The following is a 15,762-nucleotide window of genomic DNA, read 5'->3' on the forward strand; positions in this document are numbered from 1 at the left end:
CCACCGTCCACACAAAGCAGGGCCACAAAAATCACAGGCCCTACTTCCCACGGTTTCTCTAGCTCACAGGGGAAAGGGGAAGCAAGCCTTGCTCTGCAGGTTTGGGGGTAGAGAATTAGACACTTCATGGGAGGTGCATTCCTGCGAAGCTGTGCTGGGCACTGGGGAGCTGGCGGGGATTTGGGCCACAGCGCAGACACCGGGGCAGGCGTATTACAAGGGCCATTGAGTGACAGCTGGTGTGAGAACAAAACCACAAGACAGAGCGCAGCGTTTATAGCAGCTGATTCAGCGGGTTACTTGTCCAGGGAGCAGGGGAGGCGGTCGTTGCACTTGTGGGGGGGCATCCGCAGCCTTGGGGGACTCACAGGATGAAGGTGCGGGGTTTCTGGAGCCGACTGAGGGATTGGAGAAGCCTACGGGGGTCGTCACCCTGCCAGGGCAATCCTTTGATGGTCTTGATGATTTGGTCATGCAAATCTCTGAGAGTGAAGGGGGGGGGCGCAGTGACAGAGAGGAGACAGAGTTAGAGCAGTGGACCCTCCACCTCGAGATCCCTGGCTCGGTCGGGACTGTCCCCAGGCCACTGGAGCTGAAACATGCAGCTTGGGCAGCCTGCTCACCACTGCCTATTCCTCCTGCACCAATATAAGGTGGGGGGTTGGCCAGAAGTGGCCCCCATTCCAAGGAGGCTTCCCCTCCTCGGGGGCAGTGGGGGTCACTTTGGGCCAAAGGGATATTGCAACATGGTTTTTCAGATCACTGAAAAAGGCCTCATGTTGAAGAGCCTTTTGGAATCTGTGAAAAGCATCAAGGGGCTGCTGAAAATAGAAGGTGGAGGGGGGTGGTCGGTCTCTGTGGGAAGCAGATTAGTTTCTCTTGATGATTCTGTGGCCACATGTCAGCCTTCTTGTTGGCTTCAAGAAACGCCTTGGGAGGAATAAATTGAAATTCACACAGGGGTTCTTAACAGGGGCAATGCTGTCCCTCCCTTCCCCCGCCCCACTAGGAGACATTTGGTTGTCACGAGTGGGGGCGCGGTGGGGGGCATGCTATTGGCATCTGGCGGATGGAGGCTGGGGAAGCTCTTTAACCTACTATGGTGCTCGTGACGGCCCCCATCCCAGAGTGACAGGCTCAGAGTTGAGGGTGAGAAACCCGGGCTGAAGGAGATCTTAAGCGTTTAAACTTATCCGCTGTTTTGTTCAACGACTGTGGGTTCAGGTTCAGGTCTGAAAGTATGTTCTAGGCCCAAACGCTGGCACCAGTGTGTGACAATGAAAAAGGCTTAAGAGGCAAAAATCGAATGCTCTGAAAATGGGTATTTGTGAAGGACGTCTAGATGACAAATGTCTTTGTTAGAACTTTGGGAAGTGAGGAAGCAATGATTGCAGGATGAAGATGGGAGATTCAGGTTTTTTGTTTCGTTTTTGTTTGAAATTCCTCATTCCAGTTATTTCAAATGCATGTTTAAGCTCTGGGCAGTTGGCCTGGAAAGACCCCGACCGGCAGCCCCTCGTGTGTTCCATGCACCATGCCTGGGCCTGACGGCCATACTTACCTCTGTTCCCTCGCCCTCCAGGGAGGCACGGAGAGCAAAGACAACAGAGTGGTCACATTTACCTCCACATCCTGAGCAGTCAAGGCAGCGGCCAGGGCTCTGGACAAGGCCCATGAGTGGCTTCTGACTATAACCCCCTAACTTCGCCAAATATGGCAAGAGCGCCCCCTGCAGGCCCCGGTGCTCCTTGGCTCCCGAATCCCCTCTCTCCTGGCCCTGGACGCTGCGCTGAGCGCCTTGGGACACCGGCTCCTCTGTTGTGCCTCCCTGGTCTTGGGTTCGAAGGCCCTCGCTCTACTTACTTCTTGCTTTCATAGAAAGCAAAGATGTCCTCAAAAGCGTTAATATCGAACTCCTCAGACCCGTCAACTGAGAAATCTAGCATTGAGCAGCTGTAAGGGAGAATCTGTATAAACTAAATGTGTTCCCGGGGTGGGAAACACAGTCCGGGGGGGCAGGAGCCACAGCCCAGCCCAGGGGCCATGCCCCAGGGAGACTGATATTGCTTCAGCAACTGCTGGTCAGGGGCCACCTTTCAGTCTTTGCAGGAAAAAAACAAAAACAAAAAAACCGACAAGCAAATGGGAGGGACGCATTTTTTGCTCTTGCCCCCTTTTGGATGAAAAAGCCTATTTAAAAACGCACCTTTTCAAAAGCAGGAAAATGAGACACTGTGCTTTCAGAGAAATGACATTCAGTCACTTACCCAGGTGCTAGTTCTACCTTTATACACACACTTACATGCATCTCTCGAAGAAGTTTTTATTACAAAGGTCACAAAAATAATTTTTTTGTGTTTGAAAATTTAGTGACTCGCTTGCTCCTTGGGGATTTGTGAGTCTTGAGAAAAAAAGTCAGGGACTTGGTTACTTCCAGGCCCTTGGTCCATGCTGCCCCCACTGCTAGCATACCCAGTCTGCTTTGTCTGCCTCAACTGGTCCCTCCTCTGGCTTTGGCATTGCTCAGATATCGGTCTGGTGTGGCCTTTTCCACCCCACCTTCCTGGGAGCATGTGCCTGCTCACTTTTACACTCAGTACAAACTGGAGTATGTGAAGGGCCCTTGGTCATTGCTAAGTGGCCACAAAACACCCCACGTCATCTCATGTGCAACGAGGGGGTGCTGGCATTTCTGACTGTGAATGAAGCATCTTAGCAGATCTGCTTTTGGGAATCCCTGCTCAGGCTGAGGGAGGAAGTGCTTTTAAATCAAGCCTGTCATTCTGTGGGACCAGCGGCCGCTTTGGCTCCACCCACCCCAGCCATGAAAAGGATCCTTTGTAAACTGAGACACCCTAAATCTTCCTAAAGCAGACAACACACCAAGGGAGGCCTGCCTTTCTCGGTGCAGAAAAGTGGCAGCCAGATGTTGTTTGCTTCTGGGTCTTTTTGGTTCAAGCAGCTGCTGTGTAAGGTCAACCCCAACCTGGGTTTAGTGTGTGGGGTTTCCGGCCCTGTTTTAAACAATGCTCTGCCTACTGGCTTCAGTTGGGACAAATCAAGGTCTTGCTCACCGGTACAGCTTTTCCGATGGGGTGCTACCTCCTCTTTGCAGCTCTCCCAGGTGACTTCGGGCACCCGGGCTGCCCAGACCTGCCAGGGGCACAGATAAGATGGAGTTGGGGGGCTCAGGGTCGCCTGCAGTTCGAAGGCCTTTGTCTCTTCCAGGCAGTTGTGATGTTGACTTAAAAAAACAGCCTGATACTCAAATGCGGGTAGAGCAGGGAACTGTGAAATTTCTGATACCCAAACAGCACCACTTATTCCTACTTCTCATAAAGGTCTTATCCTTTTGGTCCTCCTTTTCATCAATGCCCATCAGAAAATACAGCTCACGGCTGTTGTCTGAAGCCCAGGGGCCCTAAGAGAGCCACTTAGCCCTTTTGGACCCCAGGTTGTCACAGACAAACGCAGACACGACTTCCTGCCTTGTAGGTGGGACAAGGTTAAATTATACACCTCGCAGAGTTTCTGTTTGGGACGATAAGAGTTCTGGAACTAGGCAGAGGTGGTGGTTACACAGCATTATGAATGCGCTAAATGCCACTGAAAGGCGCACTTCAAAATAGACTGTGAGTGTCCCCCTCTCGAAGGTGATATGCCCCCTGCCCCTTGCCTCTACCTGCAGCCTTCTCAGCCCTCTCGGCCCTTAGGCGGCCGGCCTCCCGGAGCACGGCCATGGCCCGGATGGCTGCCCGGAGCACAGCCCAGCGGAACACGGCCACCGGGTCCATGCCAATGAGCTCCCGCACGTAGGAGCTGTCACTGCTCCGCAGAAGGGCCACAATGTCTGGCCGCATGTAGTCCATGTTCTTCTCCCGGAAGTCCTGGTAGGAAAGAGGTGGGGGGGTGTCACTCGATGCCAGCACAGAAAGGGCTGGTGGTGGGGCAGGGCCCACTGCGACAACAGAGAGTGGTTCCCGCCTGTGGAGCTGGAGATTCAGGGCTGGGGATTTGGGGCTGGGGATTTGGAGTGGGAGATTCGGGGCTGGGGATTCACGGCTGAGTCGGAGCACCCTAGCACCTCTTCCAGCACAACCGACAAAGGGGATGGATTGACCAAGTACCAGAGGGAAGGGGTTTCCACGTCACCCCTGTGATCCCTTTCCTGCCTCCGGGGCCTGACACGTACCTTGATCTGATATTTCACCTTCCCTGCGAAGTGCTGAATGATGAACGCAGGCTCCATGACGGGGGTGCCCAGGAAGTACCTGTTGTCCTCGTGCTGCTGTTTGAACTTGGCCAGCAGGGTCTGGCTCGTGGCGTGGGGGAAGCTGGAAAGAGGATACGAAATGGTTAGCTGCAAAAACAGCAGCTGATCACCTGCTCTGCATGGCAGGTTGCAGGCCCTCCACTGCCATGGTGGGCAAGCGGTGCTCAGGCTGCTCTGGGAGGTGAGGCTGAGGGCCGGGAATCTGCTGTCTGGTAAAAACGGGCCAAGCGCGAAGGGAAGCATTCAGGGCTGAGGAGTGAGCCCAGCGTGGGAAGAGCGGTAAGACGAGGATGTGGGCCCACCATGGGCAGCTCCCAGGAATGATCCCAGGATGGGGAGACTTCTGACCTCGGATCTGTCTATACCTGGATGCTGTGTCTTGGAGGGGGTCTTGCCCGGGGTCCCGTTAGAGGGAGGAGTGTAGGGGCAGAATAAGGCAGCCACTGTACCTGGCTGTTTCTGCCTCCCAGGAAGGATATGTCACAGCCTGCTCTGGCACACTCTGCCTGTGCCCAGCCTCGCCACAAACACAGCAGTGCAACATGCCTCTGAATCCCCAACGCCCACAGCTTAATGGGCGTGGGGACCAAGGGGGAGATCCTGTAGCTATGAAGCACATTGTTTCCATGGTCGGGAAAGGATGTGGAGAGTGAGGGACCTGCTCACGTGGTCATCAGGATAAATAACATTTTAACGAACTATTTTAGAAAATCTAAATCAATGGAGAAAAGAAATCCATGATGAATCAAAATGGCCAGGTATTAAAGACTATTCCAACCCTGCTGGGCCTGGCCCTGCCTTGCACGCCTCCCCCAGATACGGCTCTGGGAGTTTCCTGGGAGTGACAATTTAGTCCTTCCTCATGCCCTGCCCTTTCTCTTGTCTGAAAGTTCTCTCTCTGGATTCTGGTGTGAACGGACCTGTCTGTCCCCATCCTGGATGGGGACTTGGTGTGAGGCAGGAGGTGAGCCTAATTACCCATGTCTCACAAGGACCACAGCACACAAAGGCCCAATAAAGAGGAGTTAATTAAAAAACGTGTCCTGATACCCGAAAGCTGGGAATGTGACCATAATTAGAAATAGGGTCTTTCTAGATGTAGTCAACTTAAAATGAAGTCACGGAGGGTGGGCAATAGGACTGGGGTTTTTGTAAGAAGAGAAGACAGAGACAGACCGAAGAAAAGATGGTGATAGGATCAGAAAGGCAGAGATTGGGGTGATGCAGCTACAAGCCAAGGATATCTGGGGCTGCTAGAAGCTGAAGAGGCAAAAAGGATCCTCCCTAAGAGACTCTGGAGGGAGTGTGGCCCTGACGACACCTTGATTTCAGCCCACTGATACTGATTTTGGATTTCTGGCCTCTAGAACCCTGAGAGAATACATTTCTGTTGTTTTACGCCTCCCCCTGTTGTGGGCATTTCTTACAGCAGCTGCAGGAAACTAATTCAGTAAGTGAAATTTAGTGACTGTGATTCCACGATTCCAGTGACTACAGGTGCAGGACCAAGCACGAGGCACCACTCCAGCCTTCACCGTGGCCTACAGGCAAGGGGTGCCAGGCTTGGCAGAGTCCGGTGTCTGGACCTGATACCATGTGCTGCCCTTTGCAAAGAGGCACCAACTGGGTTCCCAGTTTCTAGACTCAGGTCCCAGAATCCTCTTCCAAGAACTCTGGGGCGGGTGTGTTTCAGAATTCAGTTATTGCATGTGTTACTCCTGTGTTTCCCCAAAAATAAGACCTAGCCGGACAATCAGCTCTAATGCATCCTTTGGAGCAGAAATTAATATAAGACCGGTCTTATTTTACTATAATGTAAGACTGGGTTTCATCTAACATAAGATAGGCTCTTATATTAACGTTTGCTCCAAAAAACGCATTATAGCTGATTGTCCGGCTAAGTCTTATTTTTGGGGAAACACGGTATTTCCATGGTGAATGGTACATGCATTTTGCAAATGGGAGGGCAGGATTTCTGGCCAAGTGAGTCTGAGAAACTCATAGTTCTCAGGATGTGTGCATTTTGGGTAAGGCTCCGAGGGCTGCGGAACCGGACTAAGCGCGTGGGTTTGTGGATGCACCAGGCCGTGGACACTCACTTGCTCTCTTCGTCCAGCAGATAGAAGAGGCCGGTGGGCTTCTTGCTGATCAGATGGATGCAGCCAATGTTGTCTGTGTAGTCAATGTTGTGCCACGAGATCCCTTCACACTGGTACTCCTCCTGCATGGTTGGGGGGTAGCCAATCAATTCATTATTTCATGGCTGTTCGTGTTTACATAGCACATGTTACATATAAACAGGTTATGTTTAGTATGCACAGACATACTTATACAGACATGTAAATAACAGAAAAGGGATTATATCAATAGAAGAGCATTAATTGTTTCAGATTATTATATAAGTTAATAATTAGCAACATGAAGTCACCCAAGGGTCAACAAACTTTCCCTGTAAAGGGCCAGATTGTAAATATGTTAGGCATTAAAAGCTAGATGGTGTCCTGTCACAATTACTCAGTTCTGCTGCTGTAGCTTGACAGCAGCCACGGATGTTATGTTAAAAAAAAGGGGGTGTGTCCATGTGCTAATAAAGCTTTATTTATAAAAACAGGCAGAGGGGCCGGATTTGACTCCTGGGCCCCCACTCTGGAACTGCAATATCTATAATAGCTATACAATGTACGAGACCTACATAACTTCAAATTTTAAAATGTAAAACGAAACAGGTGAAGATAATAATATACTTAATTTAACCCTCTATCCAAATCTTTGCAATTCACTGTATATTTTGCTCTTCCCTTATAACTCAATTTGGACTGACAACAGCCAGAAAATGTAACAGTAAAGTCAGCTAAATATTTATATAACCCCATCAGTTTGTTTCCTGTCAGAGTCATCAACATGAAGGGTAACACATCAGTAAAGATTTAGTAGTATTTAGTAGTGAAAAGACACATAATATAGATTATCAATATCATTGACCAAAGAAAATCCTTACAAGGAAACTCCGTTTCTCTCCCGTGAAGGGACTTTCATGTTTGAGCAGAGAGAAGATGCAAAATTGACCTGTGGCCGAAAACATCCCCAACAGTTTGCCTCATCCTGGGCTGGGTGGGAGTTTCCTGGACTTTCCCTTTTTGCAGAGAAAAATTTTGGGGCAGGTTTGCTGACAAACTGGACCCCCAGGGAGATCCCAATTCAAGCTCATCCTGTCCTCCCTTGGGCTAGAAGGGTGACAATGGCATTTCCTTACCTGCTCTAGCTTGAAAATGTGCTGGTTGAAGTAATACTGGAGCTGCTCATTGGCATAGTTGATGCAGAACTGTTCAAAACTGTTCCTCTCGAAGTCCTCAAACCCGAAGATGTCAAGGACCCCAATGGACAAGCACTGGAGAGACAGAGAAAACAGGTGTTATGGTGGGTCCTCCCGTGGGAACACTTCTTTGGTCGTGAGGGCCCTGCACCTGGCTGAACGCTCTGCTGTCACCGCACTGGAACCTGTAATATTTGAACAGGAGCCCTGCGTTCTCATTTTGTGCTGGGTCCTGAGAATTGTACCCTGTCCTGTCCTGTTCCCTGGGCTGGGAGGCACTGGCCTCTTGCCTGGCACTGGCTGCATCTGCCTGGGCTCCCGATGGCACAGGTCATCCATCCACCTGTGTGGCACCGAGGGCACAGTCTCTCCGGGCCCAGCTTGGCAGGTGCGGCGGGTATGAGGCACTCACCGAGACGGACTCTTCCATGTCTTTCTTATTGAGGAGGGCATGGTTGATGCGTAGCACAATCCAGTCGAACAGGGCGCTGTATAGAGACTTGGCCATGGAGTCGCGGGCGGTGATGGCCTGTGGGCACAGAATGGGCGTCACACCTCGGCAAGGTAGCCCTCGCACCGCACCACCCCGAGGTCAGCACACCGGGGCAGTCGTGGCAGGGACTTTAAACACCCGACTCATCTGATATGCTCCTTCTCACGTTGCACTCCATCCTGTCAGCTGGGATGCCCTTGTACACTGAAGCAGGAACTGCGAAACCCTGACCCAGCGGCCTGGGGTTCAGCCAAGTCTTTCTCACATGCCAGCTCACTTCTCAGAGCCACTGGGGGCTGATGAGGCTGGAACACATGTTCAGGGAGGGCACCAGGCTTGCCCATGTGGGAACACTCGCCAGGAGGCCGAGCTGGGTTCAAAACTAGGCCCCTTGCTGTTCTGGAAGCACCACGGGGCCAACAGCATAAAAGCAGTAATGGCTTTAACAATTTTTTAAAAGGCTTATGGAGGTCCAGTTTACATATAAGAAAGTCTTCCTTTTTATGTGCTCAGATCTAAATTATGGAAACATACTCAGTCACAATCAAGATCCAGAACACACCCCTCTGGTTTTGCCTTTCCCAGGAAATCGTGGAAAAGGAGGCATGAGGGATGCAGCCCCATGCCCTATGTCTTTCATTTAGTATGGCACCTCTGGGGGGCAGCCATGCTGCTGGGCCTCAGGGGTCCTTCAGCAACTTTCACGTTAACATTGCAGGGTGCCTTTGCCTCTGGGGGCTTAGATTGTCCATGTTGCCTGTTTGAGAAGCCCAAGCAACTTCCACCAACAGCTAAAAACCCCCCAATGGTTAGGTACTTTCCTGCTGCTGTCCACACTTTAAGCTGCAATCACATTGCTCCTGAGATATAAAATGCATGAAAAACACACCACAAACATCCAGGTTGGGGCACAGGCCACAGAGAGGCACCTTATCAAGATTTAGAGACCCACATAGGGTTTGTAAAGGTCAGGCTTTAGCTCCGGATTGACAAACTTTTTCTGGAAAGGGCCAGAGAGTCAACATTCTTGGCTTTGCGGGCCAGATGGTCTCTGTTGCAACTACTCAGCTCTGTGTTATTGCAGGAAAGCATCATGTAAATGAATAGGTATGGCAGCGTGTCAATAAAACTTTATTTACAAAAGCAGGTGGTGGGCTAGATTTGGCCTGTGGGTTGCAGGTCTCACTTCCCCTGCTGGTGAGCCCGCATGCCCGTGGAGCAGCCGGGAACAAAGAGATGAACACCTGTGGTCCAAGTTCTGACTCTTAGGCTGCTGTTTGCTATCTACGCTGGTTTGTGCTCAACTCGAGCTCACGTGAGAACCAGAGGCACCATGAGGGTTCTCCTCTGGTACTTTGGGGGCAGGAAAAAGCCCACCCGTGCTGGGACCTCCCTCCGCTTGTGATGTGGAGCCTGGCACCCTGCGAAAGCCCGGGGCAGTGCTCACCTCGCTGAGACTGTAGGGAAGGATGAGTTTGTCATTGGCAGTCACCGTTTTTCTTTTGGTCAGAACCTCCACCAAGATTTCTCGCTTCACCTGTTTCAAGGTAAAGGAGGGAGAGGAGGAAGAAGGGTGACAAACGTGTCCGGTGAGTTCCGATGTCATTGAGACAAGGCCTGAAGCCTGAGGAAGGCAGAATGACCTCCCAGTGGAAATGCCAGGAAGTGGGCCCAAAGCCCACCCTCAGGGCTGCCAACCATGACGTTGCTGCGCTTAGTACATTTCAGAACGATCACACCCTCGGGCTTGCTCAATGCCCACGGCCGACAGCCCTGGGTGTATGGTTGCACAGGCCTGGTGACCTGCATGTATAGCTGTTTCCAGTTTATGTGCAGGGGCCAGGGAAGCACTTTCCTTCCTCACTGCCAAGGCCCCTACACAAGCCAGTGGCAGTTAAGAGTAGGGCCAGGGGAAGCTGCTCGAACTTCCCAGCAGGTGTGCTCACTCATAGCATGAACACAACAGACGCCGGGGCTCCTTCTTTACGAAGAGCCACAGGTGGAATGCATGCTTAGAAAACAGAAAGACTGTGGGCAAGGCTTCTTAGCCTTGGCACCACTGAAATTTGGGGCCGCGTCATTCTTTGCTGTGGGGGGCTGTCCTGTGCATTATATGTCAAGCAACATCCCTGGCCACTACCCACTAGGTAGTAGACCCTCAAGTGGTGACAACCAAAAATGCCTCCAGACATTGCCCTTGGGGTTAAGAACTAGTGGACAAGGATGGCAGGTCCAATGAGAAGAGGACCTCTCTGATCAAACTATGGTTTTCAAGAGCCTTTCACATGAGGGGCTGAGGCGGGAGGCGTCCTTGCCCAGGAGGCAGTCCCTCAGAAATGAGGAAGGGCTGTAGCAGAGATGGTGGGGAGGAAGCAGGCGCTGGCCCCGGTTTACAGAAGCTCGGCCAATGCAGGAAGCTCTGGGTCCTCTGAGGCCATAGGCCCTGAGGCGGCCCAGCATGCTCCACGGTAGCTGAGGACAGGAAGTGTTACCTTCAGGAGCTGTGACAGGGTGTCCAGCACCTCGGGGGGCCCGACCTCCAGACCTTCATCTCGGCCCGTGGCTCTCTTCTTGTACGTGACGTTGCCCAGGTACAGGATGGCTGAGAGGACAGAAAACATCCTGGGAGAGAAAAGGAGCCTCAGTTGGGGTGGTTTCCACAATTGAGAGACGGCAGAAGCTTCCAGATAACTAGGCTGAATTCATATCATTTTTGTCTTTTAAATTTGGTTTATTTAAGTGTGTTTTTCCAGGACCCATCATCTCCAAGTCAAGTCATTGTTTCAATTTAGCTGTGGAGGGCGCAGCTCACAGTGGCCCATGTGGGAATTGAACCGGCAACCTTGTTGTTAAGAGCACCGCACTCTAATCAACTGCGCTAACTGACGCCACCTATAACACCATTCAATTCTAGTCAGAACATACGAAACTTGAAAAACGTCAAATCCCTCTGTCAGAGACTCTCTGTGGAATGTGACTTGATAGATATCTCTATTTTATTTTTGGTAAGGGGAGCGCTTAATTTGTTTTATTTTTTATAGAGCATAACAAGCACATGCAAAAAAACACACAATTCCCAAGTTTAGAGACAAATTGTCACAAAAGGTATAGATCCCCGTAAACTAGCACTCAGACCGAGGAACAGAACATTCCAGGCCATGGAACCACCCAGTCCTACAGAGGAACTGCTGTCCTGATGTCTAACATTGTCCGTGAACTTGATGTCCATGAAATTATATGTACTTGTATCTGGCCTGTCACTGAATACTTGGGATGTATTACTGCACACAGACTCAGTTTGTTCATTCTGTGTCACAGACAAGTATATCTCAGCCTCAGCACTGCTGGCACCTTGGGCTGGATTATTCTTTGCTGGGGTGGGCGTGGATGGGTGTCCTGGGCACTGTGTGATGTCGAACAGCGTCCACTCACCCCGCCTCCCACACACATGTAGTGTGACAACCAAAAATGTGCTCAGACAAGGCAGAACCCTCCCCAATTCCCCCATGAGAATCATTGCTGTGTATAAAGTATTTCTGTACGGCCCCTGAACTAAGTTTTTTTTTTTTTTTAAAGGGTCATTAAAAAAACAAATTGAAATACAGAGAACATGCAGCAGAGACCCTATGGAGCACGAAGTTGAAAATATTTACTATCTGGCCCTCTCCAAAAAGTTTGCTGACCCCTGCACGATGTGTTTATTTATTTAATCTCCTGTTGGTGGGCATCTGGGGGTGTTTCCAGGCTTTGGGTCTGTAATAAAGGAGGCTGCGGTATGCATTTGTGTGCGTGTCACTGGGTGAGTAAATATATGTGTTTTGTTGTGTACCCACAGCTGTAGTGGAAACAACCAAATGGTTTTCCCAAGGGGTTGGCCTGACGTGCACCCTCTCAGCAGTGTGCAAGTATTCCTGTTGGAATTTTGGCTAAACAGGCAGGTGTGGTTTTCTTTTTTATTTTTTTAAGGAGGGCGCAGCTCCCAGTGGCCCATGCGGGGATCGAACCGGCAACCTTGATGTTATTAGCACCACGCTCTAACCAACTGAGCTAACTGGCCATCCCCATGTGTGGTTTTCAAAAATTAAGCAAAAAATTTCAATGGGCGGTAAAATACGCGTCGTATAAAATGTGCCATCTTAACCATTATTAAGTGTTAAGTTCCATATGTTCCATACGTAACATTGTTGGGCAAAAAAACCTCTGTGGTTTTAATTGGCATCTCCTAATGACTGACGATGAGAGTCCCTTTCCACATGCTTATCGTCACTGGGCTAACTTCATTAGAGACGCTCTTACTGGGGTGTTGGTCAGATCTTAGAGCGCGACTGGTAAGATCTGGGGGTGCCCATGTGGGAGATGGCAGGATGGCTGGCTAGCCCACTTACTGCTTCTTGGTGGCAGGGAGGAAGCCCACCATTTCCATGGCCTGCTTGAGTCTTTCGAAGTCATGCTTCAGATCTTCTCCGTCTTCAATCTTCAAGTTATGCTGAAAAACAAAGTTAGCAACACGCTGGGTATTTCTGGGCCAGGGAGGGTGGCATGTCAGAACGATTTTGGCTGGAACCGATGGGGCAGGGCGCAGGACATGGGGAATGAATGGGCTCCTTTATGCTGCCTCCTTTGGGCCTCTTTGGAGTTGGTCTGGGGCCGGAGGGGGCCAAGGCACACGGCCTCTGACCTCTGGCAGCATGTAAACAGCCCGAGGGAAACAGAGGTGGTGTTTGTGGCCGGCTGGGCTGTTTACCTGGTTGAGGTAGAAATAATCTTCAGGCTGCTTGAGCTGAAATTCTTGTCGCTCTTCCTTGCTGACGCCAAGTAACAAATAATAAAACACGTGGTAATTCCTGTGAGTCAAAATTAGGGAAAAAAAGTCACTTTTGGAGGCCAAACAGCTACTCTTCAAACCACTACTAATATTGCTTTGGAGACCACACAAGGGAGGAAAAAGCTCCTCAAGTATGTACAAATTTGAGACAATAAGTCAATTCTTATTATGTCCTAAACCCTCCCACCTCCCAAAACATGGGCTTCTCCCATCAGATTTTCCAGTCAGATTTCTCAGGGGGTGGGGTGGTGGGTGGGTATATGTCTCGCTCATTGGTCAATCAGAGATGCCTCTAATCTAACCCCATTTTGGCAGAAATCTGAGCACCTACTCCAGGTAAAAGCCTCAGGGAGATACAAAAATAAACACAAAATGGTGCCTTAGCCTCACAAAGCTTGGGGCCAGGCCCCGCTCCCAGGAGAGCTGTGCCATGGCTCCCTGGGAAAGTTCCTCCATCTCAGAATGCCCGCTTCTCTCCTCCGTAGGGAAGGCAGATGTCGGGGCTCACCGAGGATATCTCCTCCTACCTCTCATCCTTCTCCTGAGAGACCAGGCGAGACTTTTCAAGCAGGTACTTTTCAACAACAGCTCTGTCATTAAAGAAAAAAGAAGGGATAAAGCATTACATTTGAATACTGTTTCCTTAAAGAATCATTTGTTACCATGGTAAAGCTAGTTGTGGGTTAACTTCCTTAAACACAAGGTAAATACAGGGACACAGCTATAATCACCCTAAAAGGCGAAAATACAATCACTTCAAGTGTGGTAAACACAATCACCCTAAATGTTGCCTCGCCTTATGACTACCATCTATAAAAAGATAAGGAACCTGGGTTGGCCACTTCTGCTCCACAGACCAGACTCGGGCTGCCCGCTGCACAGAAGCCCGGGTGGGACGTGCCTCCCAGGAGGCGGGAACTGGAGCAATCGTACCACGGACAATATAGGAAGGGATCCCCCCGCTCCCACGAGCTCCTCAGCAATTAAATGTTTCTCCAGTTGACAGTCTAATAAGTAGAAGATGACAACAGGTTTATTTTTCTATTCTTTTTACAGCTTTATTGATTCTTGATATAGGATAAACTGCACATAAAGTATGCAATGTGATGAGTTTTAACTGGATCCTTTCATAATCTGTATTTTTTAAAAACAGCTTTATTAGGTGTAATTGATTCACGATAAACTTAAAGTGTGCAATTTGATGAGTTGGGACACATGCAAATATCTAAGAACCCACCACCACAGTCAAGATAGTGAACACATCTGTCACCCTGGGAAGCTTCCTTGGGGCCTGTGTTATTCCTCCCTACCCCAAAACAGCCACTATCAGCCCCATTTCAGATTAGTTTGGATTTTCTAGAATTTTAAAGAAATAGAATCATTCTGTATATATATATATATATATACTGCGTCTGCCTTCTTGCACTCAGCCCAGTGATTCTGAGGTTGAGCCATGTTGTACGTAGCAAGGATCAGAGAACTTCATTCTGTTTTATGGCTGAATAATATTCTACATACTGTTTCCCCAAAAATAAGACCCAGCAGCACAATCAGCTCTAATGCGTCTTTGGGAGCAAAAATTAATATAAGACCCGGTCTTATTTTGCTATATACTATAATTTTTGCTCCCAAAGACGCATTAGAGCTGATTGTCCGGCTAGGTCTTATTTTCGGGGAAATACAGTATGTAGACACACCACATTTTGCTTATCCATTCATCAGTTGATGGACATTTGATGGACATGTGTCCATGAGGCTGTACGGGCGCTGGGGGAGGACCAGGTACTTCTGCAGCCACACCATCAGCACTAATAGTAGTGATGGCAAATATTCCAGGCACTGTTTCATAGGATTTAACACCCTGAATCCTCCATCCCCCTGGGGTGGGCACTATGGCTCTTGTTAATGGACAAGGTACTAAAATTGGAGAGGTCACTCGCTGCTGGGGACCCCACAGGGGGGAGGTGGCCCAGCAGGGACCTGGGCCTGGCATGGGCCCTGCTCCCTCCATACCCACTGGCGCTGGAAGGGCTGGTCTCATGGGATCCATTATCACCAAGTGTGGGAGCGGGGCAGGTTGGCAGGCCAGCCTCACCTGAGCCTGTCCTACTTTACGGGAGAGGCAGCTGGTGCCCGAGGGGTGGCAGGGCGGGGCCCCCGGTCCAGGACTTGCTGGATCCCACTTGCCTGTCTCTCCAGGATGGCAGTCTTTTGTCTGCAGTCTTGCAGAGGACAGACGCACATACCACGCACAAACGGGTTTCCAAGGGCTCCGCCTGTGCCTTCCCTTTTTTCAAACCCATGTTTTCTTCTATTCCTACCCCTGTCTAGTAACTATTTTAGTTAGCAGCAGTTTGTTTTCCTGGTGAGGGAGGCTGCATCTGGTTCTAGAATTAGACTCCCGTTGGAATTTCAACCTGTGGCTGATTCCCTGGGCTGTGTCAGCATACGGGAATGGACACAACTCCTTCCAGCCCAGAGCTATCATTTCACTGGTGATAGCCCCTTTCCTTTCCAGATCATCTTGGAGGCCCAGGCCCCTATGAGGGTTAGTAGGGGGCCAGGGATCCCCTGGTACCGAGCCTTTGAAACCACAGGAAGATGAAGCCTTGCAAATTGGGGAACTGGGGGAAGGCTTAGACTGCCCTTGACCCTTGGCCTCAGCAGGAAACAGCATCGAGAAGTGTCACCTGCCCAAAAGCAGAACCAGGTCTGGGTCCGCTCCTTGTGAGCTGGCTGTAGCTGCTCCCTGGACAGGAAGTGCACCTCCCTCATTGAAGCGTGGGCAGGCCATGGTCAGGGGCCAAGGGGGGACTTCCTTTCCTGAATTCAAGGCCACAGATATGATTCTCCAAAGC

General features: G+C 50.2%; 1 protein-coding gene across 14 annotated transcripts in view; it reads right to left on the reverse strand.

Moving 5' to 3' along the window:
- The window catches only part of MYO9B (myosin IXB), a 79,741-nt gene that overhangs the window by 22,561 nt on the left and 41,418 nt on the right, over positions 1–15,762 (reverse strand). For 7 of the 14 annotated variants that reach the window (XM_074337949.1, XM_074337950.1, XM_074337947.1 and 4 more), the window contains exons 4-16: positions 13,432–13,494; positions 12,824–12,923; positions 12,465–12,565; positions 10,572–10,701; positions 9,527–9,616; positions 7,999–8,115; positions 7,527–7,661; positions 6,373–6,494; positions 4,193–4,334; positions 3,683–3,887; positions 3,075–3,153; positions 1,864–1,953; positions 369–482 (exon numbers count right to left, since the gene is read on the reverse strand). In XM_074337949.1, the coding sequence (XP_074194050.1) occupies positions 369–482; positions 1,864–1,953; positions 3,075–3,153; positions 3,683–3,887; positions 4,193–4,334; positions 6,373–6,494; positions 7,527–7,661; positions 7,999–8,115; positions 9,527–9,616; positions 10,572–10,701; positions 12,465–12,565; positions 12,824–12,923; positions 13,432–13,494 (1,488 nt within the window). Of the gene's footprint in view, positions 1–368; positions 483–1,561; positions 1,577–1,863; positions 1,954–3,074; positions 3,154–3,682; positions 3,888–4,192; positions 4,335–6,372; positions 6,495–7,526; positions 7,662–7,998; positions 8,116–9,526; positions 9,617–10,571; positions 10,702–12,464; positions 12,566–12,823; positions 12,924–13,431; positions 13,495–15,762 lie in introns of all 14 variants that reach the window. The other 7 variants (XM_074337951.1, XM_074337952.1, XM_074337959.1 and 4 more) reach the window with 4 other exon arrangements.

Source organism: Rhinolophus sinicus, linkage group LG07 (genome assembly GCF_036562045.2).
Source record: "Rhinolophus sinicus isolate RSC01 linkage group LG07, ASM3656204v1, whole genome shotgun sequence".
NCBI lineage: Eukaryota > Metazoa > Chordata > Mammalia > Chiroptera > Rhinolophidae > Rhinolophus > Rhinolophus sinicus.